General features: G+C 49.8%; 1 protein-coding gene across 2 annotated transcripts; it reads right to left on the bottom strand.

Moving 5' to 3' along the window:
* Nucleotides 1–380: 380 nt before the first annotated feature.
* FAM83H (family with sequence similarity 83 member H) lies at nucleotides 381–27433 on the bottom strand. 2 transcript variants are annotated; one of them, XM_065751503.1, is made up of 5 exons: nucleotides 27378–27433; nucleotides 6724–7184; nucleotides 5443–5607; nucleotides 4510–4634; nucleotides 381–3262 (listed from the first exon to the last, which is right to left on the bottom strand). In XM_065751503.1, the coding sequence occupies exons 2-5, from the start codon at nucleotides 7168–7170 to the stop codon at nucleotides 595–597; spliced, it is 3405 nt and encodes a 1134-aa protein (XP_065607575.1). In that variant the 5' UTR covers nucleotides 7171–7184; nucleotides 27378–27433; the 3' UTR covers nucleotides 381–594. The 2 variants fall into 2 exon arrangements, with proteins under 2 accessions (XP_065607575.1, XP_065607574.1); XM_065751502.1 differs by lacking the exon at nucleotides 27378–27433 and adding an exon at nucleotides 11974–12224.
* Between the last annotated feature and the right edge of the window lie 485 nt (nucleotides 27434–27918).

The raw sequence follows: 27918 nt of genomic DNA, 5'->3' as shown, positions 1-27918 counted from the left end.
GCACTGCAACACTTCTGCTGTACGTACGAAAACAGTAATCCTTAAGCAATAGGATTATAGAACAGCAAAACCTAAATGGCATTTTCTGCTAAACCGGACTGCAGTCAGACCCGCAGGAAAAAGCTCCTTCTGCTCCTCTCCTGTCACCCCTCCAAAAGATCATCTGCCGTGTGAGCTGAGTCACTACACACAAAGAAGCAACGTCTGTACCCGAGGAACAACTGCAATCCAAAATGCATCTCCTTTCCTTGGTGAAACTCAAGCACTGATTTCTGTGCTTTGTTCCTCTCCTTACTGGAAGTGGGACCCCTTTTCTTACCCACTGGAAAGAGCCCCGGGCCGTACCACAGACAGATGCCGTTACCTCTGTGCTCTGAGCATCTTGGTAATCGAATAACTTTATTTTAAATATAGTGTGGTAAGGTTTCCTGTTCCCACACGACTCTGCAGGGCAAACCGTGCGTAGGTGTCCAATGCTGAGCAGACCCCGCTCGCTACGTAACCTCCGATTGTGCACGGCCTTTGTAACGGTGTTCCCGCCTCGTCTGCCTTTGACAGTCAGCGATGAGATGGAACTCAGCAGTACCTCCGCCATCACTTTTTGCTCTTGAAGGTCCCCAGGATTTTGGGCATTTGGAACTTCCCTACCTTCTTATCTTTGGCGTCGGCGTCGTAGTCCTCCTCGCCCGGGCTGGCGTGCTCGTCCTTTTTGCAGAACACCTCGAATCTGCTGTAGACCCTCTTCTCCTTCCGCATGTTCTCCATCTTTTTCAGCAGGGTGTCCCTGTCCTCGGACGGCTGCCGCTGGAGGCTCCGTTTCTGACTGCCGAAGCTCTCGGACCTGTGGATGTTGCAGCCCCTGTCCTTGTCGCCCTTCCTCTCCAGGCTCGCGGTGGACTTGGACAGGTCGGGGTTGCTGGTGGATGGCAGCTGCTTGGCCAGCTCGGCTCTGTTCTTCTGACTGTTGGCGGAGATCTGCTCCAGGATCACCTTGGTGTCGTCGCGGAGGTTGCTGCTGTACAGAATGTTGGCTGTGGATGAGGGAAACCTCCCCGGCGTCGGCTGAGTGCTTTTGGGAGGAAGCGGTGCCGTGAATTTGTGGGTTTTTTCCTCCTCCCCCATCTCCTGACAGTCCCCCACAGAGGACCTTTTGATAGCCGTGGGCTGCCTGTCGCATTTCCCCATCGCCTCGGGGTTGGGTTCCTCGTCTGCTTTCTTCTCGCCCTTCGGGTTCAGGAGGTGCTTCAGACGCAGGGACCCCTTCCTGAAGAACTCCATAGGGTTTTGCTCCTGTTTCGAGCAGTCCTCCTCAGGTTTGTGGAGGGAGCCGTCGGATCCGTGGCCTCTGGGGGGGTTTTCAAGCCCCAACGCGGCGCTCGTTCTCACCTGGGCTTTCGTCAGTTCTGCACCGACCGATTTCTCAGTGTCCTCCCTGAACGTCACTCTGTCCTTCTTTTCTGGGAGAGCCAATTTCTGAGTATCCCCCACAAATATCAGGCTTTCCTTTTCCGGAAGCGCGGCTTTGCTCTCCATAGGGTAAAAGCGAGACGACAGTTTGTCCACTTTGGCGCCCAGATGCGCTAGGGGATCTTTCATCAACGTATCCATGAGCGGAGGGGTGGACGCAGCCATCCCAAAGGCTCTGTCGGTCTCCCCGTGTGCTCTGTAGGTACCGCATGAGTCCTTGGCCTCCAGCACTCTGCTCTCCAGGATCTTATACTGCACAGATTTGGTACATTTCTTCTCCGCGCTCTGCGATTCTTCCTGGAGGAAGCTGGAAACGGCTTTGGTGTGGGTGAGCGTGGCTCGCTCGGCGTCTTTGCCCACGGCTTTGTACTTCTCTAACAGCTCGGCCACTTTGGACGAGGCAGCCGTCTTTATGGTCTCGCCGTCTTTCGTCAGTTCGTTGGATGCCTGCTCCTTATGGATCACCTGAACCTTCTCCACCGTTGCGTTGGGCTGATCCAACTTAGCGGCATTGAAGATCAGGGAGGACCTGAGCCTCGAGCTCCTCTGGATCAAAGGGTTTATTCTGGACCGGAAGGCGTCCTGTTTCATCGTAGGCGTTTCTTCACCTGCTCTCTCCGCATCGGCAAATTCTTTGGCGTTTTCAACACCCAGAGACTTGCTGTTGAAAGCCACGGGGGATTTGAACGCTGGGATGAGGTCGGTGGAGTGCTTTGTGAGGGCATCCCCGAGAATGTCATTATACGCTTCCGATTCCATGGGCATCGGGAGCCCCTCTTCCGGTTCTGACTGATACGCGCTAAGGTATGAAGAAATCCTCCAGTTCCGTAAACCCGTCCTATTTTCCTGGGTGTTCTTGTCCTGGTCCTGCTCCTCATCCTTGTCTTGGAAGAACAGGCGCTGTTCCAAGCTTTGTTTCTGTGTAGGAGAAGTCTGGCACATAAATTTCTGCCCGATATTCTGCCTTCTCATCATCATTCCCATGGGGCCGTTGCCCGCGGGGTTCAGCTGATCAGAGCCATGCCTCACCTCCCTGGAAGAGTTCGAAGGAACGTAATCCAGCCTCAAGGGGAAACCCTCCTGGGGAAAACTGGGTTCCAGCTCAGGGTACCTGTGTCCCTCCACATAGGGAAGAGGTCCTCCCTCTTCCAGCTCATTGAATCCCGGCCTACCGCCACGGATTCTGTCAAAGAACCCCTGGGGTCTGCCGGGGAGGTTGGGGTGCTCAAACTGGTACTGGTAGAACTGATCCTTCTGGAAGTGGCTGGATTGGATTTTAAATTCGTCCATGTTGTTCATGAACATCTGCCTGGCGTACTGCTTGGAGGAAGCAAAGTTCTCAAACGTTCCCTCGGCAAAACTGTGTCTCTTAAAAGCATCCAACTCCAACTGCTTGGAGCGGAGGAAGCCCCTGACAGGATCCAGTTGAGCGTTGTCCATCTCCACCTTCTTGTACATGCGCATGGCCGAGCCCTCCACTGTGTGGCGTAACATGTCGTCCCGCCTGAAGTTTGACAGGAAGTACCTGTCAGGATCCACTCTGTCCATGAAGGATGGGAAGAGGCTGTCATCCCTCTGGAACATGAGCGGTGACTTTTTAGGAAAGAAGGGCATGTTGTTACTGAAGGGGGCCATGGCAAACGGGTTCTCCACCTTCGCCAGGACGTTGGCTGGAGGAACGAGAGGTTCAGACTGCGCGAACAGGATTCGGAACTCTTCATCGAAGCTGGACACCAGCTCGCCCTGGAAGATGTGCGCGATGCTTCTGTGGATCTTCTCGAAGGACCACATGAAACTGCAGAGAAAAAGGAGTGAAGACAGTGTTAGCAACAAATCATCCAGCTGCACCACTCCCCGTTTAACCATCCGCTTGTCTGAAGAAATTTATCCTGATTTTAGGTGCTGCTCAAGCATTACACACTATTGCTTTCCAAGCTTCACTGTAACGGAGCTATTGTGAATCAGAGCTCGGCAGAGGGCTTTACCAGGCAACAAATGACTTCTGTTCTTAAATAATAATCAGTTCTAACAATAGCACGAGAGCTGATGATGATCTGTATTGTTAACCTCAAGTAAATGTTCTTGCATTTACTTTGTGTTGTAACATTTTTTTTTTGTTGTTTTGCTTTTTTTATATTACTACAATCTTGTGCTCATCTGTAAAAAGAGCAAAGGGATCAACTATAGACTTAAAGCTCATCAGCCTTCCCTCAGTCCAAGGAGTCATCAGGTACGCTGCACAAGGTCCTTAAGAAACAGAGTCCTCAGCAGTATTCATCAAGGATTGGTTGGCCCTGAAGTGTCCTAGCTGTTGGAATAGGTGATGTTTGAAGGTGCCTTCCAAATTCTGCTCTGCTCTGTTCTAATCTGTTCTAATCTATTCTGCTCTGTTCTGCTCTATTTTGTTCTGCTCTGTTGTGCCCTACTCTATTCTGTTCTGCTGTTTTGCTCTGTTCTGTTCTTTCAGTTCTGTTCTGTTCTGTTGTGCTCTGCTTTGTTGTGCTCTGCTCTGCTCTGTTCTTCTCTGGTCTGTTCTGCTCTGCTCTGTTCTGTTCTGCTCTGTTTTGTTCTGTTCTATTCTTTCAGATCTGTTCTGCTCTGTTCTGCTTTCTGACTTTCTAACATCACCACAATATCAGTTTCCATTTACTTTCCCTTCTGATACCATTTCTGGGACCGCAGTGGGGGATGTGAACAGATGACAGTGACCATTGGTTATGAGTGGGGACGTCACGCAGGTGTTCCTGCCAGCAACAAATGGGTCATGGTGGACACTCCTGGTTGATGCAGTCAGGCACAACATGAGCAGAGCAGTCATTAACAAAGGAAACATTGCTCCTCCATCCATTGGGTTTGCTCTTGCAGTGTAAAATGCCGACTCTCTGATGTCTTTTAAGCGTTCTGGGTTGGACTGTGTGGCTTGGTTCCAATTTTTTGAGTTAGGTTTAACACTCCCTTGCTTGGAGAGGCTCAAACTGTTTCTAGCAAACAGAACTTTTTGTTCACTGACACTGGGCTGAGTGCCGGCGCAGTGCTGCTCACCTGTAGTTGCCACTCAGCACCACCATGCAGTCCACCAGGAGGAACTTCTCCTTCACGTGCCCTTTGAAGGACATCCCCGTGCGGCAGTAGTACGTGGGGCCGGAAACCGTTCTGACCCTGAGGAACTGCAAAGCACACAGAGCTGTTACTTCCCCTGACCCTTGTTTTTCCCCTTCGTGTCCCACCCGCCACCATCCTTATGCTCCAGCACCAGCTCTCCTGTCTGCGTGCAGTGGATAATCACAGAGTCACAGAATGGCCCGGGCTGAAAAAGACCTGCGAGGACATCTCGTTCCAACCCCTGTGCTGTGGGCAGGGTTGCCAACCAAAAACCAGACTGCCCAGAGCCACCTGCAGCCTTGGCTTGAGTGCCTCCAGGGATGGGGCATCCATAGCCCCATAATGACCCCATAGAGACCCATAGTGCTCTTGGCGTGACAAACTTCCTCCTCACATCCAACCTCAATCTCCACTGTCTTAGCTTGGAACAATTCCCTCTTGTCCTGCTTCTAACAACCCGTGTCAGCAGCCATTCCCCTTTAGGTCCTGGAAGGCCACAACAAGGTCTTCCAGGAGCCTTCTCCAAGCAGAACCAGCCCATTTCCCTCCACCTTTCCTCGCAGGAGAGGTGCTCCAGCCCTCTGTTCATTTTAGCGGCCCTCCTCTGGACCAAGAGCTCTGTGTCCTTCCTGTGCTGGTGGCCCCAGACCTGGATGCAGTACCGCAGATGGATGCAGCCCCTCATATCAGTGCGTCCTCTGCCTTCAGGCCTGCACTGTGTGGGGTCTCCTGGCTTCACATCTATTTCTCCAGATTCTGGCCCACATTTCCCCTTTCTTGGGTTTCTATGGTAAGAACAGCCCAACATGTCCCAAGATGCATCCCACTCAGCATGGGAAAGGGCGGGTAGGGGTCAGCCTCTGGTTTGCTCACCTCCACGTAGTTCAGATTGACTCTGCACTTGGTGGCCGTGTCGAGGAAAAGCTGCGCGTTCATTTCATCGAGCAGGATGTAGACGGGGACCCTGCGAGCAGCAGCATCCAGCACCTCGAACAGCAGATCCACGTCGGTGAAAATGTCCATGACTATGGCTACCACCTGGGGAAACAACACAGGGGACTGTCCAGGGGCCCGCGCCTGCAGGCCTGAGCCCTCATGCTCCCCCAGCACATTCCAGAGTTGTGCTGTTGAACTGGTTCCGTTTCAACTCCCTATTTAATGGGCTCCAGAACTGGAAACGGATTTATTGTCCGACACGTGTGCTGTGTGTTGTATACATGGGGGTGTGAAGTGAGGGAAGATCCTCACTGCCACGGATCATTCCCCTACTCATTAATCCAGCAGACACAGTGGGCATTTCTTGGCCCCAGGACCACACTGGTAGGTATGACTGAGTTGCCCAGCCACTGCCTTCTCCTCACTCCCTCCTGCATGTGTCATTTTTCATCAAATTCCTGGCCAATGTTGAGTCAGTCACTGTAGAGCTGCCCCTAAATGCTGCTGAGACCTTTTGGAGCTGCCTTTCGTGGCAGCTTTTAGAGCAGCTCCAGAAAACAAAGCGTATGAGTGTCAGCTGAGGGAACCGGGGTGGTCTGATCTGAAGGGAAAGCCCTCATCCCTCTGTGCATCCACCTGAGATGATGGCACAGTTCAAAGCCCTGCAGCACCTCCCTGTCCTTCCCAGCTCTCAACAAGTACAACAATACCTGGTGGGAAGGAGTGAGGAAGATGGAGCCAAACCCATCTCAGTGTTACCCACTGAAAAGACAAAGCACAGTGGACACGAACTGGAATACGGGCTGTTGCACTTATACAGAAGAAAAACTTATACTGCAGGGGTGACTACAGATTGTGAACAGCTCACTCAGAAAGACGGCGGCCTCCACCCTTGGAGATACTCAAGGGAATGTCCTCCGTGACCTTCGCAAATGGACTCTGCCTTGAGGAGTGAGGCTGACCAGTTAGGTCCCCTCCTTAACCTCAGCTACTCTGTGATTCTCTGAACTCTTGGTATACTTTATCATGGCTGTACACAGTTTTTCTTGAGTTCAGAGAGCATAGATTAGCTTTGATTAAGCACACAACAGCTTTAGCACCAAACTTACTCTCTGCCAGGTCCTCAGGGCAAAATTAAGGAAATGAGCAGAGGATGTGGCACATCCTTTCACACACTGACTTACATCTCCTCTCTCTGCAGACGGGTTCACGTCTCACCTGCTGAGCAGCTCGAATCATCCTCCGTGCCTCTTCCTTAATGCTGGGGTTGTCAGGGGGCGGCGGTTGCACAAGGGTTGTTACTTCTGTCCCCCTGAACCCAAAGACCATCGGCCAGCCCAGGTCGAGCTCGGGAACGGCGAGGTCTGAGTTCATGGGCCAGTACGTCCCGGAGGATCCGTCCATGTCATTGTCGCCTGCCGTGTCCGTGCTGCCTTCCTGATTGGCATACTGGGGTTTCTGGAGGTTCTGGAGGATGTGATCCACCTCTGAACTGCAGAGAAAATCGGGGGCTGCTTCCTCTGCCAGGAAGCGCTCGTAACTTTCTTTGCCCTCTTCAGTAAGTATATCCAGAGCCAAGCGGTAATACTCCTTGTAATGGGGGGGAAGGTAGTTAGGGTCCAGTGGATTGTCCCCCTGTGAGGAGCTCTGGGATCGGCGAGCCATGAGGGGAGGGAGAGCTGCAAGGAAAGAACAGGCAACAGTGAGAGCGGCGGCAGCTTTGGTGACATACCCATCCTAATAAATGGGGAAAGCTGAGGGGTGACGATGGCAAAATCAAGAGAGAAGAAAGAATGTGGGACAATTACTGAGTCCCTTCAGTTGGAAGGGACCTCAAGGGTCAGTGAGTTCCAAGCGTGCTATCACAGGCAGAACTGCCAACTGCTACATCAAGCACTGCAGCAGGCTGCCCAGGGCCCCGTCCTGAGTGGGAGCATGAGCACCTGCAGGGACAGGGCACCCTCAGCCTCCAGGCAGCCTGTGCCAGCACTGCAACACCTTCCCAGAGAAAAACGTCCTCAGCCTCTAATCTAAATCTTCCCTCCTGTTTAAAACCATCCCCCCTCATCTTATCGTTATCTACTCATGTAAAAAGTTAATTTTCTTCCTGTTCAAAACCTCCTTTTACACACTGGAAGGCCACGATGAGGTCTCCCTTCTCTTCCCCAGACTGAATGGGCCCAGCTCCTTCAGCCTGTGCTCATAGTAGAGGTGCTCCAACCCTCTGAGCATCTTTGTGGCCCTCATTTTTGACCATCTCCAAAAGCTCAGCATCTTTCCCATACTGGGGACCCCAGACCCGGATGCAATACTCCAGAGGGGGCCCACAAAGGCAGATTGGAGAGGCACAATCCCCTCCCTCGCTCCACTGATCGCCCCTCATCTACTGCTGCCTGGGACATTAGGGTCCTCGCAGGCTGCAGGTACACCCTTCATCTACCAGGACCCCAAAGTCCTTCTGAGCAGGACCAGTCTCAAAGAGCTCTTCCTGCAATATGCCCATGTATCTGGGATTATCAGAAATCTTATTCATAATTAAAGGTGGTAATGGCTTAAGGAATTTAATACAGTTAAATGTTTGGGGGCAAAATAACAGGAAATCTGGGCCAGAGGCCACTCACAGCTAAGCTAAAATATGTCTTTCATTTTAATCCTTTTTTTTTTCTCTGAAGAACAATGCTGGTTATGATCCGAATGCCACCAAAGCTCATTTCCAAGTGCAAAATAAATAAAAATAAACCAGTTCCCATGCCTCACGTAGCAGTCAGTGCAAACACACACGCACGTCTCCGAATGCCCGCACTGAATCCTCGGAAGCTGCATTTTAACATCACCTCAGTGTACAAATAGAAGTAGAGGGTGCGATGCAGGCACGGACGTGGGCACCATTCTGTTTTGTGCTCTGATGTGCTCATGAGACCCACGGAGAAATAAGAGCAAGGGACCTGACGGCTGCTCCAGACTCATAGATTCATAGATTCGTAGTGTTAAGACTGGGAAAGGACGTTTATTTGGTGTTTACAATGACTCGCCTGTGGGGAAGCTGTCACTTGAGACTCAAGACAAAGTTGATTTGAACCAGATTTCGAACGAAGCTTATCATGGCAGAAATACAGCTCACGCAGTGGCATTGAGCTGATCTGCAAACAGCCCCGCAGCTCTTGGGCTTCCTGCCCTCCCCTAACAGCAGTGCTCCTGGGGCCATCACTGACACATCCGCAGTGTCCTCACGGGTATGAAAAAAGGAGCACGGCACTCCTTGACTGCTCATGTAAAGCTGCCTTAGTACAGACACTGAGTACAAGGGTGGAAGTAGCTCCTATTTTCACACCATTCAGTACAGAGGATATGTCCCAAAGCAGCAATGATTGTCATGGCTGTGGAGGGAGGAAAAAAGGCTTCAGGACCACTCTATCACTGCCATTAAGGCTAGAGAAGGACTTCTCCACCTGACAACCTGCACAGCACAGATCAGAGAACACCCCACTCTTAAGCTCACTGTAACTCTTGGTAGGTCTGCGTGGCACAAGAGGAAAGAATATGGTCCCACTGCAGGTACAGTGACTGTATTGAGCAGATCCCTGTGTGAAGCACTTCTCCAGATCATCATCTATACTGTCTACACGTTACCTATCTGTAGTCTGCATCGTCTGACTCGATCCTTCCAGACTGATTCTCACTCTCATTTTCTTTTCTCTTGGAATAAGATGGAAACCACCAAATTCTTCTCTGCTGGTGTGCTCAAGTCACCTGTGTATCTGCTCTTAACCACCCTGGAAGTGCCTCTGGCTGCTCATTTTAATGAAATGCTCCCAGAGTTCATCTCCTGAGCTGAAAGGCCTTTCCTGCTTTCACACACTTCCTGACCCAGACCACAGCGCCCAAGTAATGAAAGCACGAGAACTTCATGCAGCATCACCCTCATTTTTCTTCTTATTCGACATTCTTTGCTTCAGTGGTACACAGTTCTTAGTAACACCATTCTGCCAGAATTTAACGCCTTAAACTCCGTGTCCCGTGGAGTTCCAGTGCTTCACAGGAATCCCATGGGCTGTGCTGGAGTCCATGCTGTTCAACCTGTTCAGACATCACCCATAAAGGGGATTAACAGCCACGCAGATGCCAAACGCCCGACAACGCTAGTTTGCTCTGAACAGTGACTGCAAAAACAAACAAGGAAGACAAAACAGAAGGGCCTCATGATACTGACTTGACAGTAACAGTGGCAAAGAGAATAAAACGTTCATAAAGTGCCCGAGCAACCTGAGTTCTGTATTCTATTGATTCGTATTTCAATACTGTTAGAAATCAAGAAGGTAAAAGTGGATATTTAAAGGGAAAATGTCAGCTGATCTTAAACATTATTTATTAAAGAACACAGGAAACCTGGACATACTGCAAACATGAAAGCCTTATCCTCACATCTCAGAAAGACTCTTATGAATGCTATGAGCAATTCTCCAGCCCAAAGAAGAGGTCTACAAAATCTGAGCAGGGACATACATCTGTTTTCTTCTCCACTGCTCAAACTAAACCGTTTTCATATGAAACCAATAGAGAGTGGATTCAAACTGGACATCAGGAAGGCTTTACCAGCTGTCCTTACTGTGCAGAACGCCTTCCCAAGGGATGTTTTAGATATCAAAGTACTGCAAATGTTCAAAAAGCAAATGGACACCGCCACAGATGGAAAGAAAGTCCTCCAAAGGCCACAGTAGGTATCACTGTGGACCACACGAGATCTCAAAAGTATCACAGCTTTTCCCAATGCATCCATGCTTGCCATGCTTGGTAAGAAAGTACCAGACTGAGATATGGCACTGCTTCTCATCTCATTTTGACTCTTCTGTCACTTCCAGCATCGATGCACCTTGCAATGAAGAGCTCTGCTTTCACTTCAGCACAGCATCCAGCTGTACTGAAATGCACACAGACCACACGGATCTGCCTAAACCTGTGACTCTCATTCCACAGCAACTGATATTTCACCAGGATTTCGAGTTCGTGACTGCTGACTAAGACCAAGCATCTCTGAGTCAAGAACTTACTAATGAAAGAAATAGTTTTAGACAGCTCTTTTCCCAGCGGCATGAAGAAATCCCACTTTTGACTAAACTGTAGAATGAAAAACCAGATGGATCCATCCCCACGCCAATCCTGAGCCACCAGCATTAGCTCTTGTGCCTCTCACCAACGAAGTCAATCTCCCTGGTGAGGGTTGTGGGTATCGCAGCAGTATCCCCACATGAATCTCAAGCTGAGAAGTGCTGCTGGACCCAGACTGGACACCTATGCGTCCTGCTCCAGGAGCAGGGGAACTGGGCTTGCTGGGCAGGGTAACAGAACCAGGTGAGGATGAACTGTGATGGTACAGTTCGGCTGTAGGTGTGGTTTCAACACCGGTGCTGCAGTGGTTGAACTGGTGGTGCTGGAGCTGCGGAGGTGGCAATGGCAGCAGGAGACAGGAGGCAGCACCTGGAGGAAGGGGAAGTTAGCTGAACAGCTGTGGCCTGGGAAGGGGAGAAAGAGTACAGAAAGATGGATACAAAGAGAGAACTGCCTGTGGCAACTTCGCAGCAGCTATAGTGGTGGGCACCGAGATTTGCTGGGCCTTTGGATCTCTGGTGTGCAACAGCTCATGCCCAAGCTGGCACCTATGAGCAGGAGAGACAGAAAATGCTTTGTCAGAACCCTTTTCCACTATCTAACAACTTGTGGCTGGAGAGTTAGGGCAGGAAACAAAGGAAGGCTCAGTGGGAATGTGTTTGCAATGGAGGAAGCAGCGTCGGTCACCCCAGGCTTTGCAGCTGTCAGTACATTCACGAGCAAGCAAGGACAAGAGAACAACTAAAGAAGTACAGCTATGAAAAAGCAAAATCATATTTATGTTTTTCTTTCAGCCACTGGCTTAAGGCAAACTCAGAGCTCGAAGAATTCCTACGTGATGGAATACAGAGATCACAGCTGAGATGGGACACTGCTCTGTGAGTGCCACTGGGAAGGCGGCTCATGAGACGGAACAGGGAAGGACACTGGCACCCCGTGAACAGCCGTCCCAGAGGGCGTTGCCTCTGTGCATCTGTGCTGGGAGCTCTCGTTTCCCTGCCTGTGCTTTAAGGAGTGTCAGCTTAGGCTGGGAAACCCATGGGCTGTCTGCTTGGCTGGGCGCTGTGGGCTGGGCCGAGGGTGCGGCGCGGCTGGAGGGCAGGAGGCGAGCAGGTTTGTCAGCACAGCCTGGGACACTTATTGGGGCCATTGGCACACTTACTGGGGCCACTGGGACACTTACTGGGCCATCTGCCCTCCCGCAGCTCAGCACAGAGCAAATCCCCACCAGCGGCATGGCGAGGATGCCCCAACCGCAGGATGAGCAGCACGGAGATGAGCAGAGCTGGGCCCATAGAGCAGCGCAGTGGGGCAGGGCTGGGGCTGGGGCAGAACGGAGGCGGTTCCCCACGTCACCTTTACCTGGGAAAACAGAGCCAGAGGGCTGCAGCAAACACCTGAACCGGATCGCACCGCACTCCGGAGCGTCACTGCTCCTGAGACTGAGTAAGGAGGCCGGAAAATCTGCACCGTCACCTTCTTTGGCTCACAGGGTGAGAAGTGGGGAGGGAGACAGCGGCGTCCTCTCTTGGCCGGATCCTTCTCAGAAGGCGGTGCTGAGGAAGCACCATCAAACCCAGCTCGGAGAGCTCCTGCTGCCCGCTGAGCGCGCCATTCCTCTGTCATGCAACTCCTCGTTCCCTCCAGCTGGGGTTAATCTTTTTGAAAGCAGAGGCACAAAGCTGAGAACTGTGAAGAAAAAAGAGCAGAAGTTATGTGTCTGCCACTATGAGCCTATCTACATCTACAGCAGAGGGACAGACCCCCACGAGGGATGTAGGAGATGCTGTGCGTTTGACCATTACGCTGTTGCCGAGGCAGGAGAGTCGTAAAAAATAGCTCCTTCCCCCCAGAAGTCACAAATTACCCAGAATCTGAGTGTGAGGAAACTCCAAAATGAGCTCATTTTTAGAACCACAGAATCATTAAGGTTGGAAAAGACCTCTACATTCACCACATCCAACCCCAACTGTGCCCACCGACCATGTCCCCAGCTCATCTCGGTTTCTGAACACCTCCAGGGACAGTGACTCCACCACCTCTCTGGGCAGCTGTGCCACAGCAAGACCACCCTTTCTGAGAAGACCCTGCACTTGGGTTTGTTGAACCTCGTCAGGTTCCCCCGGGCCCACAGCTCAGCCTGTCCAGGTCCCTGTGGATGGCATCCCGTCCCTCTGCTGTCACCACACCCCACAGCGTGGTGTCTGCAGCAAACTGCTGAGGGGCACTCGAGCCCCCTGTCAGTGTCACTGATGAAGATATTAATGAGTGTCAGCCCCAGCACCGACCCCTGGGGCACACCACTCGTCACAGATCTCCATCCAGACACGGAGCCACTGACCGCCGCTCTCTGGGCTCGTCCTGAGCTCATCCTGCAGCCAGCTCTTCATCCCTCTAACAGTCCTCCCATCAGATCCGTGTCTTTCTCCAGTTTGGAGAGAAGGATGTGGCTGGGTACCGTGTCAGAGGGCTTTCTGAAGTCCGGACAGATGATGTCAGCGTCTCTTTCCTCATCCACTGATGCAGTGACACCATCATAAGAAGGCCACCGGGTTGGTCAAGCAGGGTTTGTCCTTGGAAGAACCAGCACAGCTTCACCATAGCATCTCCCTGCCTTCTGTGTGCCTTAGCACAGCGTCCAGGAGGATCTGCTTTGTGAGCTTTCCCAGCACAGAGATGAGGCTGACAGGTTGGCAGTTCCCAGGGTCATCCTTTTTACCCTTACAGAGGGAGTGATGTTTCCTTTTATCTGTTCACCGGGGACTTCCCCTGGCTGACATGACTTGTGAAATCCCATTGGGAGTGATTTGGCAACCACATGGGTTCCTTCAGCACTTTGGGATATGTCTCATCAGGACCCACAGACTTGTGGATGTTCTTCAAGCGGTCATGAACCTGACCTGTGCTCACTGCAGGATGGACACTGCTTCCCCAATCCCCTCCTCGCAAATCAATCCTACAGAAGCACGTCTATTTCAAAGCAGCTGACACAATACCTAGGCAGGAATTTTATTTCAAAAACTTAGGAGAAAAGTAACATCCTGAATAGGACTCGAGATGGAAAGCAGTAGAGCAGTTCTTGGGAGCTGCCCAGAAGGCACTCAGAAGGATGGGGCGCTGCTGCACGGGCACTGCAACTGCTGGGATATCGGATGTGGAGCAAGTGTTTGTATCTCGTGTTTGTGCAAAGTGGAAAACAGACTGACACAGACTGAGAGTGTATAATCCGCCTCGAGAGCAACTGCCTGTGTGTACATCTGTAAGGAAGTGCTACCATGACCTCTGGGCCCAGTGAGAATGTGAAAGGACTGAAGCTTCTGTACACAAGGAGAAAAACCTCGAGCAAATCCAGATCTTTCTATGTGTCAAGCGTATGGGCAGCTGACTTCCAGGCCAAAGGGATACTGTGCAGGCAGGGATTTGCTCTTGGAAGCAGAGAGCTGAGTGATAATGTGGTGATCTTCTATACAGCGGCCTTCCTTAGAGCTACCTGAGTGCCTTCTAGTTAGCAGCATTTCTTATGGTTGGGAAAAGGTTTAAGTGAGTGTGAGGCGACACGATGTGCTGTGCCTGCTTTCTTCATGCTGCAGAGTTGGCTGGCATTCTGGTTCCCTGAGCAGCAGCAACATAAAGGTTTGCGTGAAGAATGCTGCTTTGTCTCTGTGTATACAATCAATACTGAGTATTTGCATTAAACATTTCTAAGCCCTAAAAAGTGTAATTTCTGTGGAAAAATACCTCAGGACCACTGAGTATCGGGACCACCACAACAAAGTCTATCCAGCTTCCCACGTGCTGCTGATCTACAACGAATATACGCCATGCTTCGCATGGCAAAAGATGCACAGAATGACCAGTGTGCTCTCAGCACTCTTTCGAACGACTTTCCTGTCAATGTAAGCAGCAGAGGAGCTATCTGCAACTGCAGATATTACCTTGCTTCAAACGTGATCACAGCAAGCACGAGTTGATCTCAAGTCAACAAGATCTTACAAAAGCGACTTTGGTACCTCCTGAGCAGAATGTGCTACAGGTGGCAGCTCAGCCAGCAGCAGCAGCACCAGCAGTGCTTCTGGGCTCTGTGTACCTGCTGTGTTTGCAGGCACACTGCTGCTCCTTAAAGAATTCGTCATCTGGGCTCTCACTGCATTCTGACGAAGTATGACTGGGCTGCTGGGAAGCTTGCAGAACTCTGAGGCACTGGATCAGCCTTGGTGCTGTCAGGCTACCAACTCCTCCTCTGTCTCTTGTTCTAGGTCCAACCAGCCAGCATTTGATGACTAATTCCCCTACAAATTAGATGAAAATGATAACATGCTACTTATGGCTAACACTGGTTTTTCAGAGTGAAATTGCCAAGGTACTTCATCTTTTTCCTACTATCTCTTTCTTTGTAAGAAAGGATATTAAGATACTTGGCAGTGTCCCAAGGAGGGTGACAAACCTGGAGATGGGACTAGAAGCCGTGTCCTGTGAAGAGAGGCAGAGGACACTGGGATCGCGCAGCCTGGAGAAAGGAAGGCTGAGAGGAGATCTCATTGCTCCCCACAGCAACCTGAGCAGGGGAAATGGAGAGGGAGGTGTTGGCCTCTGCTGAGCAGCTGACTGTGGGAACGGCACAACACAGTGCCATGGGTCGTTCAGAGTGGACATGAGGAAAAATGTCTTTGCTGTGAGGGTGGTGGATCACTGCAGCAGATCTCTGGTGAGCCAGCTGCAGCCCCGCGGCTCCAGATGCATTTGCACAATGCCCTCAGTAGAGATCCAACCAATGGATTTGAGCTTTGCAGCTCCCTTCCACCTGAACTACTCTGTTTTTCTATTTCTATTATTTCTATTTATTTCTGTTTCTGTTTCTTTCTGTTTCTATTCTGTTCTGACCACTATAACTGATGAAGAAATTAAGTCACCAACTGAAAGTAATGGACCCAATGTGTGTGGATGCCTGTAACTACTGTTACTCAGAACTCTGCTTACTGATATGTTTATTTACTCAAACCAGGAGCTTCACTTTGCCCCATCTGCTAGGCAGGGTTTACAGATTTTAATGATGTAATCCGGGTGTATCTAATGAAAAAAAAAAAAAAGCTAAAAAGAATAATGGTGTGGCACCACTCTATTGCTCTTGAGGTCACGGTCATTTACAGTGGGTACTGTGATGTTCTGTACTGCAGTTATGGCTCAGGAACTGAAGCACACATCTACAGAGAAGAGATGGCATCCGTTCCTGCAGCTCCTGTGGCTGTGATCAGGGGACACGTGACAAACGATGGCTTCAAAAACGCCACTGCCCATCCCTCCATTCACTGCCAAGCTCTGAAGAAAGACCCTCAGCCCCAGAGCAATAACTATCTACAATGAAGTATCAGAAGGGAGCAGGAATGCTCAAGCACGCTACCAACGTCCTTCATACATTCAGCAGCTCCAACTTTATCAGGAAAAAATAAATTGCAGTAAGAATACTGCCCCTACACTGCACAAGAAAGCAAAGGAGCCCAGTTTCATCCTGCCAACGCGACCGGGCAACTGCTCCAAATGCGATTTTAGGAGCAGAACACAGCAGCATGGGACCCAAGTATTTCTTTCAGGCTGTTCAGCATTCTGGCACATACTACTCATTCAATTGCTCCACAACCCCTGATGTTTTAGAAATACCCAAGCAGATGTGGCAGGCAGTAGGAGGAAAAACCCCAACGCCTTCCCAGCTCCTAGCCCTTCAGTGCTGGATCAGCTGAACAAAAATAAAATGCAAACAAACTGTAACATGGGGAGCAATCCGTATCTGAACACAGGTGCTTAATGCCACCTGGATGTCCTACGGCCTCTCCTGGCTTCCAGCTGCTGGCCAGGAGAGGCACGAGTCTCCCCCAGGGCTCTGTGCCACATCTGCTGTGTCTCAGACAGCCCAGGGCTCCTAAAATGACACTGAACATGTCAGTTTTGGAAACAGAATTGTTCCCCAACATTCAGATTCATCAACTAAATGCCAAACAATGGTTTCATGTTGCCCTTGTAAGTCAATAACACAGACTGCATACGCAATGAGAATCATCTAATACAGCCTCTCACGCTTGGCCGAGCGAGGCTGAAAGTTGCCCGGCAGAAAAGGATCCGGGGTGCTGGCACACAGCGGGCTGAAGCCTGCTGCGTCCAGGCAGCCAAGAGTGCCAATGGCTTTGTGGCCTGCTTAGCAAACCGCTGCTCAAGGTCAAACTGCTTCCCTGCTCCTGATTTTAGTCTGTGGGTATTACCCTCCCTTGAACTTCACCTCACCGGTTCCCCTGACACCCATCAGTTTTCGAAGAGATTTGGGGATACAATCTCCTTTTTTTATCAATGAAATGGGATCTTCATTAGTACACGTAAGGACTCGTTCTGATGCACCGGTTTATCAAGTGATCCGAGGTGCTCTGTATGCATGCCTGCTATTTCTGCTGACCTTCCCACAAACCAAGCATCCAAAAGCTTTGATATTAGTGGTTTTATTTTACTGATCAAAATATGGAATAGAGATAAAACGCATCACTGACATTTTTGAGTACCTGTTATAAATACAAAACCTATCTAACGAGCTCTACTCCTTTGAAACAAAGCTTCCTGGTAATTTAAAGCGTGCATTCTAACTCTGAAATGCTTGCTGCCCAGTATCCCAACTTCTTTTTAATGAAGAGTACACGAAGGGGGACTATTAAATTCTCTTCTGTGGTACTCCAAACTATTAGCTCAGCACTACTGCCAGCCATTGAATGCCAGCCTTGAATACTGCGAATCAGCATGACACTGTCTCACTCTATCTGTAGCTGTGGCTGTCAGTACCAAAGGAGGATGAAAAGCCCTGAACACAGCCATCTATCTGCGCCATGAGGAAAACTACTTGCCAAGTCTTTCAGGCAAGACCTCCATACAAGAAGTGCATCACTTTTATTTCGGTATCTCAGTGGAGAAGCAATAGTCACGACCGGCATGCAGCACACAACCCTGTTCTACAGCAATCCTGACTGGTAGAAACCAGGAGAGCAGAGAGGATGAGGATGGAAGTGCAGATACAGAGGGCAACAAAGAGCAAACCAATCCTGCACGCACCCATGGAAATGATCCTCACAGCCGCTGTGTTTAAACACATGGATTTGATAGGGTTTATTTTAAGAATATCTTAGCAGGCTACTTCAGCCATCGTATACTTCCCCTCAGTGACAACGAATCTTATTTCAAAGTCAAATTCACCTTCAGCTTCCAATTTGAACCATTCCAATGCCTCCATTAGCAAAACAGGATAGTTAAATCACTTCTGAGCTTTCTGCACGATATGCATGATAAACAATTGAACAGCTGCTCTGTTGGTGGGGTTTGTTCACTGTCTCCCAGCGTTTGTGGCTTTTCATTACGAGTTCTCTGGAATTCCTCTAAAAATGTCATTTGTCTTTGCATCACCATAGCGGGACGGGGAGAAGTGTCCCACGCGTGCCTTTGTCTTATGCTACGCATCACAGCAAGAGGACTAAATACCCAACTTCAGTCTGGACCTCAATACATTGCTTTTCATCATAAAATACATTTCAACAGATCATGATGTTGCACTTACTGATTTTTACCATTTCCTAAAACGCTGTGCTACCACTGAAATTTACCACGACTACTTAATGATTAGCTACATATGGGCCCTGCATTAACATGCCAAGCAGCGACTTCTGAGGGGAGCAACTCCAGAACCTGTGTAAAAACAAACCCACAATTGTTTTCTCTCGCATGGCATTTATACAACCTGAGAATCCCCAGGGTTGGAAATGACCCCCGAGCTCATCAGGCCCAACCATGCACCCATCACTGATAGCTCTCTCTGACCCCATCCCTCAACACAACATCTCTACGCTCCCTGAACGCCTGCAGGGTCGGTGACTCCACCACCTCCCTGGCAGACTCAATTGCTGGAATGTCTGGGAACAGTGAGTGTTCATACCTCCACTTCACTGATGGACAGAACCTAACAGAAAACCTGTAACATAACATAGGATTTCTAGTCATATTTCAGAACGCAGTTATTCAGATTACTCGGAAAAGTCTGGTCTTATAGCAAATACACTATCACCAACCAAAACTGACTGTTCACTCCAATCCCAAAGGGCACATAGTACTGTTTCCCCTTTGTGTGAGTGGCCTTTCACCAGCAGCACATGGTTTCATCTCCATTATTCTGTCTTTTCAGCTGCGATAGTCACGTTTCAATCCAGAGTTACACACATTTCTCTCTGGATTCAATCATTTCAATATTTATTATCACTTGCTTTCAGAAAGCTTTGTGAGAGATCTTATCTTAACCCACTTTTACATACTGAAATGATTTTAGCATGCTCATCTCGCTAATAATTAGTAGAGTACGGACTCATTATGCAACCAGTGTGAAGTAAGCTACATCTGTAGAAATATGACAGTACCCGCCATGCACTTTCCTTGTAATGAATGAAAGGTAATTACCTCTTCAATGTGTGTGAACTGTAGTACCCTGCATTTACCACGGGGAACTATAGGGCAGGAGTATATCCACGTGGGCAGCTGCCACGAAATAGCTGCTCTCTGGGGACACGCCTCAGTATACGGTGTTGCAGTGGGTGGCCATGTCCTTAATCTGAAGCTGCATTTGAAATAACACATGTCAAGCAATTTTCTCTCATTAAATTGCTATGATGACTCTTCCTCACATGAATGATGTTGATTTAGATCACAATCCTTCATAAAGATAATAGGTTCTCCCAATCCCATTCCATACAATACACTCCTGTGCATGGTGCTCCTTAGCACCACAGCTCTTTACTTTCCAGATTCTCTAAACAGAGAGTCCCAAAACACTCAGTATCCAAAATTCATTCCCACTGTCCAAATCTTCTCTTCACTGTATGTTTCTGAAATTGGATGACCAAAGGAGAACAGAACAGGAAACCCATTGTACGGGATCAGGTCCCATGTGATGGTGGCCCAGAATCCCATTTCCAAAAGGATCTGAGGGTCAATCATCTGGAAAACACAGAGACAGGACGAGCATTTGTGATGCTTCACCAGTTTCTCTAACTCACTTGTAGTTTCTTGAGGCACACAAATGTCCTGAGCCAGATCTGCTTTACTGACTGTAGACCACTGCAAAGGATTTTGCTATCATAAACTCACACAGTTTCCCTGAATCCATGTATAATTTCAGTATCTACAACGGCCTGAGGCAGGAAGTTCTACAGCTCTGCTATAAATGGTCCCTTTTGCTTTTGAACATGCTGCCTGCTCTTTTTTTGCTATGAATAGGAAAATCAGTACCTACTGAACCTCATGGTCAACACGTCAACTCAGCCATCACATTTCTGGATGGAGAACACCACCTTATTCCACTGCTTCTTGTGTGGAAGTAGTCCCGTGCCTCTGACAATCCTCTAGTCCAGTCTCTGCATGATTCACTTCTCCCATATCGCTTTTAGAAATCGTGGGATTGGAGCTCCAGATGAGAGTGAAATATAGCTCTATTTACAGCGCTTAATCACAGAATCATAACCACGAGGATCATTCAGTCTGATGCCTGGCCCCACGTGGGACCACTCAAAACCCCAAACCCAATGTCTGAGAGCGGTGTCCCACTGCTCCCTGAGCTCTGGCACCTCAGAGGCACACCCACTGCACTGGGGAGCTGCTCCGTGCCCACTGCCCTCTGGTGTAGAACCTTTTCCTAACACTCACCCTGACCCTGTTGCTGTGACCAGAGAGCGGAGATCAGTGCTTGCCTCTTTGAGAGGAAGCTGTGGACGCAATGGGTCACTGCTCAGCCACCTTCTGGGCCAAACAGACCAAGGGAGCTCAGCTGCTCCCCAGACATCTCCCCCTCCGGGCCCTGAGCATCTCCGCAGCCTTCATGTGGATGCACTCTAATATCTTCATGTCTTTCTTATGTCGTGGCACCCAAAACTGTACACAGCAGTTGATGTGAGGCCCCACCAGCACAGAGTAACTCTTCACATTCTGTTTCTTTTGTAACATTCCATTTGATTTCAGACTACCATGGAGTAATGAGCACCCTACTTTTATTTTTTATTTTTAATTTCCTTTCAGTTCTTCCATCACTGAACCACCCTGGCAAGAAGCAATTAACTTTCTTGCATCCCAAGCAGAGACAGGCAAGCAGCCATGCTGGTTTGGTTCAATGCTCACTGCCAGTAAAAGGTTCTGCCTGGGAGTCAGAATCCCACTGCTGGGACATGAGGACCATGAGCAACCGTTAAACTGGTCCTCGCTTAAGAAGCTCTCAGCATCTAGACCACATTAAACACGGGAAAAAGATGAAAGGGAAAGATATCTAAGGGGTGCAAAGGAACAGGGAGGTGTGCAGATTCAGCACTGTACATATTATCTGCTGTGAAATGAAGCGGCTTATGAGCACTGTGCTGCAGCCAGCTTCGACAGGGAGGTAAGAAAAACAAACCTGTGATGGAGTTTTGGAACAGGAGGACTATCACAACACCTAAAGAAAAGGAAGAGTAACTTGCACGAGACAGCTCAGAAGTCCTATTGGGAATGCCATGCCCCACCATGAAGAGCACACGGAACAAGAGGAAATAGCTGTGGATTTGTTTTTACACAGGTTCTGGAGTTGCTCTCATCTATCATTGACCAGTCACCACCCTGGCTCCCATTTCTCCCGCTCCCTGTGCTGTCACACAGCGGTGGCATTTCACAGCCATCATTCGCGGTGTCCTCTCCCCCCTCGTTCTCACAGCCAGCCAGCATTTCTTGGCATTTTACGCAGCTCTCTGCCCTCCTCAATAACCACTTCTCAAAACCATTCGGATGTATTTTTACGTATCCACAACAGCAGTCATGAATTAGAACCATACCATACGAGGCAATGAATAAACCAAAACTATGAACACGAGTTCTTCCCCAAGAAATTCCTCCTTTCGGTACATGAGACAATAATGAACACAGACAGGGATGGGAGAGGGCAATATACAGAAGCAAATATTCAAGGTGCTGCTCCTCAGAAGTCGCTGCTTAGCATGTTAATGCAGGGTCGATGTTTTTGTACAGGAAGGAGCTGAAGGAGAAGGCAGACTTTGTAGCTGCTTATGAGTTACTCCTCCCATGCTCAGGGGCAGCGGATGAAGGAAAGCACGAAGCAGCCTGCTGAAAACCTCACAAGTGTGAGATGAAAGCAGACGAAATGGGTCAGTGAGTGACAGGATCTCATCTGGGCAGTGAAGGTCTCCCCCACCCATCTGCCTGGCCCTTCCCAAAGGCATCGGGTCAGCTGCTCCTGTGCCAGCACACCTCTGTGGGTGAGCACTTCTCTTCTCAGCCAAAACACACTGGCATGGGAGAAACAGGAGGGGAGGAAGGAGCGCACAGCCCCTCATGCACAGTTGCCTGGAGCTGTTTTGAGGAGGGGGTCTCCTACAGAAACATGCTCTGGCTTGGCCCGAGGTCTGGCTCTGTTCACATGGGTGTAATTGGGAGCAACTGCGTTAGTTTGGTACTTATCACAAGCACTCTGTTGTGTTATCTGCTGATGCTATCAGACCAGAGAACGCTGCCCACTTCATAGCAAAAACAGTGCAGGGTGATGCAGTCACAGCCTACAAGCATCTCTGCAGAGAAAAACGTTCAGTCATAATGACACTTTTAATCCTAGGAGGAGAAGGCACAAATAGCTGAAGAAGACAGACACAGAAGTTTTCCTTTTACCTCTAGACTAAAACTAAGAATAGAATCTGCATACGTAGAGCTGGTTGGCCTCTACATCCTTTGATGGCTTCTGACATTATGTTCTATTTCAATGAACTTTGTTTCCAGAAGAGCAGTGTGAAACTCTGGCCTCAGAAGAGGTGAATGGAGGATCACTACGAGTCCACAAAGCCCTACATTTAAACAACAACCCCAAAAGACCTGCATTCTGCTTTCTCCTGAATGAAGAAACTGTCAGGTGTGAATCCAAACTGAACAAAGATGGACTGACTGTGTTTCTCCAGCTAAGCAAAAGGAAACTGGCTCGATGCTCCCTTTCCACCCGCTGCTGCGTAATGCCAGCCCCAGTGATGCCTCAGCACCTCAGGCTGGCTTTATCTGCCTTCCCAGTGCTGACTCCAGCGCTTGTTGTTACGTGTTCTGCCTGCACAGCGAGTTCCCAGCCTGCCTCTGTCAGGTGATGACTTCCCTGGCCGGACCTGCTTCTCTGCTTCAGGACACTCCCAAAAGCTGAGGCCTCCACAGTGCTCCATGCATGAGTAGAGGGAACTGCCTGACAGCAAGCAATGGCTGTGTTCATACTGCTTGGAAAGGGGTGCTAGAGAATGGTCTGTGCCCGAGACCCCACACTTATATGCAAGTACACACACAACTTACTGGGCTTAAACACCTTGTCTTGTGCTGCCTGGTACCATCAAGAGGAGGGCTCAACTCAAATTAATTGACTTGTGGCTGCTAGACTCCAAACGCTGCCACACAGCCCCTCCACCCTATCGGCATTTGAGGGAAGGCCAAATTCCAATGAAGAAGTGAATCACAACGATTTTAAGCGTCATCAAGGACACATCCTGGTGAATAAAGCAGTGACTTTTCAACTGTGATCCCAAAGGCAGAAGTGAATGGGCCACAGCTGGCTCATGTTAAATTACACATTTGCACCTCTTTGTGGTGAGCAGTCCCGAACCTCCAAAGCTTAGAAACAAATGACTGAAAAAGGTACGTTTGGCTTGATAAAACAGAAGAACAGGCTCCTAACATTGCATGACAGTCTGTTTTAGGAGAGGACAGTGATGCCTATGTCAAACCACTTGGGCTGGCATGGTAACAAGACACGGAAAATGTTGGCTTGCTCTCAAGGAAATGTACAAGGCAGAAGAGTGGGAGTGGATGTGTCTGCTGGAATATGGTTTAAGATGTCTTTGGTTCTTCAGTTCTGCACTGGGTAAGGGATTGATGGGAAGCGCTTTCCAATCCTGCTGCAGCACACTATGAATGGTGACAGCTCTGCTCGTCCTTTCCAGGAGCTACTCCTGCACACGCCGACCTTCTCTACCAAGGAGCGGACTTCCACCGAGAAAGGAGCTCTCACCTTAATGCCTCTCACTCACCAATCTCATAGGTTCCTAAGGTTGGAAAGGACCTACAAGATCATCTAGTCCAACCACCCTCCTATCACTATCCCTACCCAACTACTAAATCAAATCCCTTAGCACCTCATCTAAATGCTTCTTGAACAGATCTCATAGCGATATGCACGCAGCACTTCCAGATTTCAAGAGTACCCCAGAATTTCCTGGCTTAGAAATAACATTAAGTCATGGAAATTTTACAGGAGCTACGGCAAAGGATGCGACACCACATCCCTCCTTCAGTATTCCCTTCTGTATTTCTGGCTGAAGTCCCTCTGTATTTTCATTCTAAAGTTCTCAAGGTTGTGGGCTCAAGGCCTGCATTACTGTTGAAGTTTCTGTTTGGAAGATAAGAATGGGAAATCTGTTATTCCGATCACAATGTCCTGAGTATGCAACTCCAGGCTTCCACTTCTGGTCGTCCAACAGCCCCTACTAACAGCGCTACGTCAAATCATCTGAGCAAACGTGATCCCACTCTTTACTCTAGATGGTTTTATATGAATCAGTTACCATTTTAAGAAATGCTGTGTTTGCTTGCTGTAGCTTCGGGATTTAATTTCATCTGGAGTCACAGTCACCTCATAATCAACAGCTTCAGTTCACTCACTGAACTTCTAGTGATAGCAACTTTATCTTCCACATTATATACATGTTCTAGTTCACCTTCTGAACTAGTATAACAAACAAAATGTCACAGGTGAGTAGTAAATACACTGTGTGCTACCAGCATGTGCCAGAGCAGAACTGGGAACCTGCTCAGCACCTCTCAGTGCCTTCTGGACTCCCGCTCACCTCTGTAACCCCATCAGTAAGTGCAAAGGATCCCTGACGATATTAATTGCTGTGGAATCAAAATGAATCATTCCTTCAGAAGGTGCAGGGGATCTTCCTACGTGACAGTGGAAGGGCAAAGGAGAAGAGAAATTAATTACGTCGGCATTTTCCTTGTTGTTATTGAGAAAGTATTTCAGCTTGTCAGTCTCAACACATTCAATAACAGTGTGCAGTGGCATATACAGTCACTAGGGCAAAATAATACTGAGAACTACTTCTGTGTGCTAAGACAAACTGAAAACAGAGATTCTGCACATAAAAGGGTCCTCTACAGAGACATGACCTGATGAGACAGCAACGCATATGCCAAACTCTCTTTCTTTCAGTCACAGAACCCTTAAGAGTCAGAGGGGACCTTCAAAGGCCATCTGGTCCAACTCCCCTGCAGTGCACAGGGACACACACAGCTCCACCAGGTTGCTCAGAGCCTGGTCCAGCCTCACCTTGAAAGTCTCCAGGGACGGGACACCAACCACATTTCTGGGCATCTTGTTCCAGTGTACCACCACCCTCACTGCAAAGAACTTTTTCCTCCTATCCAACCTAAACCTGCCCTCTTTCAGCTTAAAGCCCTTTCCTCCCTTGCCCTATCACCACAGACCTGGCTCAAGAGTCTGTCCCCTCCTTTCCTGTCGTTCCTATTTAAATACTGAAGTCTGCCCTCAGGTCAGACCACAGCCTTCTCTTCTCCACGCAGCCCCAGCTCTCCGCCTGTCCTCGTAGGAGAGCTGTTCCATCCCGTGGATCGCTTTCGTGGCCCTCCTCTGGATGTGCTCCAACAGCTCTACATCTCTCCTGTGCTCAGCACTGCCTGTATGGATGCATCACTCCAGGTGTTGCCTCACCAGCTCAGAGCAGGGGGATGGGATGCCCTCCCTTGCCCTGCTGGCCGTGGAATCTTTTGGTGCGGCCCAGGGCACGGTTGGCACTCTGTGCTGAGAGGGCACAGTGCTGGCTCATGCCCAGCTGCCATCCATCAGCACCCCCAGGTCTTTTTTGTCAGGGCTGCTCTCAATGCTTTCATCCCCTAGATTGCATTGGTAATGGGGACTGCCTCAACCCAGGTGCAAGATCTTCCATTCGGATTTGTTGAACCTCATGAGGTTCGCCTGGACCCACTGCTCAATTCCTTTCCTTGGATCCTTACTGACTAGAGAACATGTATGACTTCAAGAAAAGGCCTGATACAGTATGGTATAATTTGGAGGGTAACTGCATGCAGCCTTGGGCCTTTACCATCCCCCTCTCTGACACAGATTTTAGAAAACAACTCTTCTTCATCCAGGTATGCCAAATGGGGCCCGTAAAGCAGCCCCAAAGTGTACCACTTATTCATAAAACTGAAAGAAGTCCAATCCTGAAAGGTTTGGTGGTTAAGTTTCAGTTGTTCAGAACATTGCAATTGCCTGAACTGAGGAAGAGTGGCTAAGTATCTGCCATCCTGAGCCCTGATCCTACTCCGGTGCCATTACACCACACTCTGGTATAACATTTTCACTGTTTCCCCTGACGTGTAGTTCTCCCTAGAACCACACAATGAGCATTACTTTTTCCTCAGCATACAACTGCCTGCACTGCCAGGTAACAGCAGACACACCTCTCTCACCATTCCAACACAACCCCGAAGCTCCTCAGATAAATGGAAGCTAGGCTAAAACGAAAATAACACTGTGTCCCCGAGCTGCAGCCCTGCACCACTTCTAAGGGCATGAAAGCATGCTACCTCTTTTCTTGCCTGCTTGTCTCTTCCATCCAATGAAAACACATATTATTATAGACGGTGCAGAGCGATCCTGGTCACCAGAGTTCTACTCTGCATGGACACTGGTTTGCTGTGCACAGCTGTTGCTTGCATGGTTGTCCTTTATCACAGCTGAGCTTATTGCAACTCTCATGAATTAACTGCTTTCCACGGCAGGTTTTGTAGGCACCTCTTTCCCTCTCCAAGCACCTCCTCCTCCTCAAACTCTTTTAGATGATAGAGAACCTGGGACCTGGGGCCAGACTAAGGCCATAATTGAACTCTATTGACGGTAGTCAATTTAGAGTGCTGAGAACACAACACCTTCTCCTTCCTCTCCGTGCACACGCAAAACCAGAGTTCAGTCAGACAGGCCCACATCTGTGGAAAAAGTGAGTTATGTGCGCGTGTGCCTGTGTGCATACACATCTGCCTGTGCCTCTGCATGTACGTGCATGAACGTGTGCGTCGCTGCTTGCAGGCCGTGCTGGCACACAGCTGTACACCCATGCATGCAGCATGAGGACAAAGCAGGCACTGGGACATCGAGCCTCGCAAGATGCATCCTGGCTCTTCGCCTTCTGCAGGACTCTTCCAGACCTACTACAGCAAATGTCCCGGTATTTGAAGCACACACGCCTATGAGGGTTCCCACTGCAGGAGAAGGCCAGTTCAGACTCTGCAGGAAGTTAGGCTGAGAGATGCCTTCCCAAGGACGGGGCTGTGTTTGGAAATGTCCCTTCCTTGGGTTTTTCTCCAAGATGGGACAGACAGCCTGAGCGAGAGACCAATGGGTCTGTTTCCTCACAAGACACAACACCATCCATGCTGTGGCACTCTCTCCCACCTCGCCCCTCCCATCTCCTTGGACTCTCCTTCTCCCACTGCAGCAGGCATGACGTGTGCCTTTGAGCCCACCAAGCAGCCGTTTCCCACCCGCACGAAGTCCCTGTCCCACATTTGGAGTGCCCAGCCCAGAGCAGTGGAGCCAGACAGGGCCTCCCCAACCCCTACCCACCACTTCGTGCCGCCACTGGGGGACCCCAGGAGGTCTGAACTTCTCCTACCTTCCCAGGTGTGCCGGGCAGGTCGTGCTCTCAGCTGTCTCCACGCTCCCCTGGACGTGCCTGCAGCCTGATTCACGGGCACTTCTGAGCCTGCAGAATCAAGCTCCACCCAGGGCAGAGGGTGAGTAAGAGCGAGAGAAAGGCAAACTCCGGAGAGTTATTCCCTCTCCAGGATTGCAGGGGAGCCAGAGATAAGGGCCGCGCATTCCTGAGCCGCAGGCGGCCTCTCCCTTCCCGTCTGCCCCGAGCCTGTCGGACCAGCTCGGGCCTGGCACTGCCAGCAGGCCTGGCAGAGGGCTCAGCCCATCGCGGGGCACTGCGGCTTCCACCCCCAGCCTGGGCCCGGGCACAGAGCAGCCCAGCACGGCCCTGGGACGGTGGGTCTGAGCCCGGGGCCATGCTGTGGGTCAGGCCTTTGGTTCTTAGAGCAGCAGAGCCGAGGTGGGGGTACCGGCACAGAAGCGGGGCTGGCTCCCAGGCCTCCTCCTCCCTTGGCAGAGCTCTGCACAGAGGGAACCTGAGGCCTTTACCCACACCCCCA

Source organism: Cyrtonyx montezumae, unplaced genomic scaffold, assembly GCF_038088225.1.
Source record: "Cyrtonyx montezumae isolate F1298 unplaced genomic scaffold, pur_monq_1.0 scaffold_74, whole genome shotgun sequence".
Taxonomy (NCBI): Eukaryota; Metazoa; Chordata; class Aves; order Galliformes; family Odontophoridae; genus Cyrtonyx; species Cyrtonyx montezumae.
This window is presented reverse-complemented; position numbering and strand designations above follow the sequence as displayed.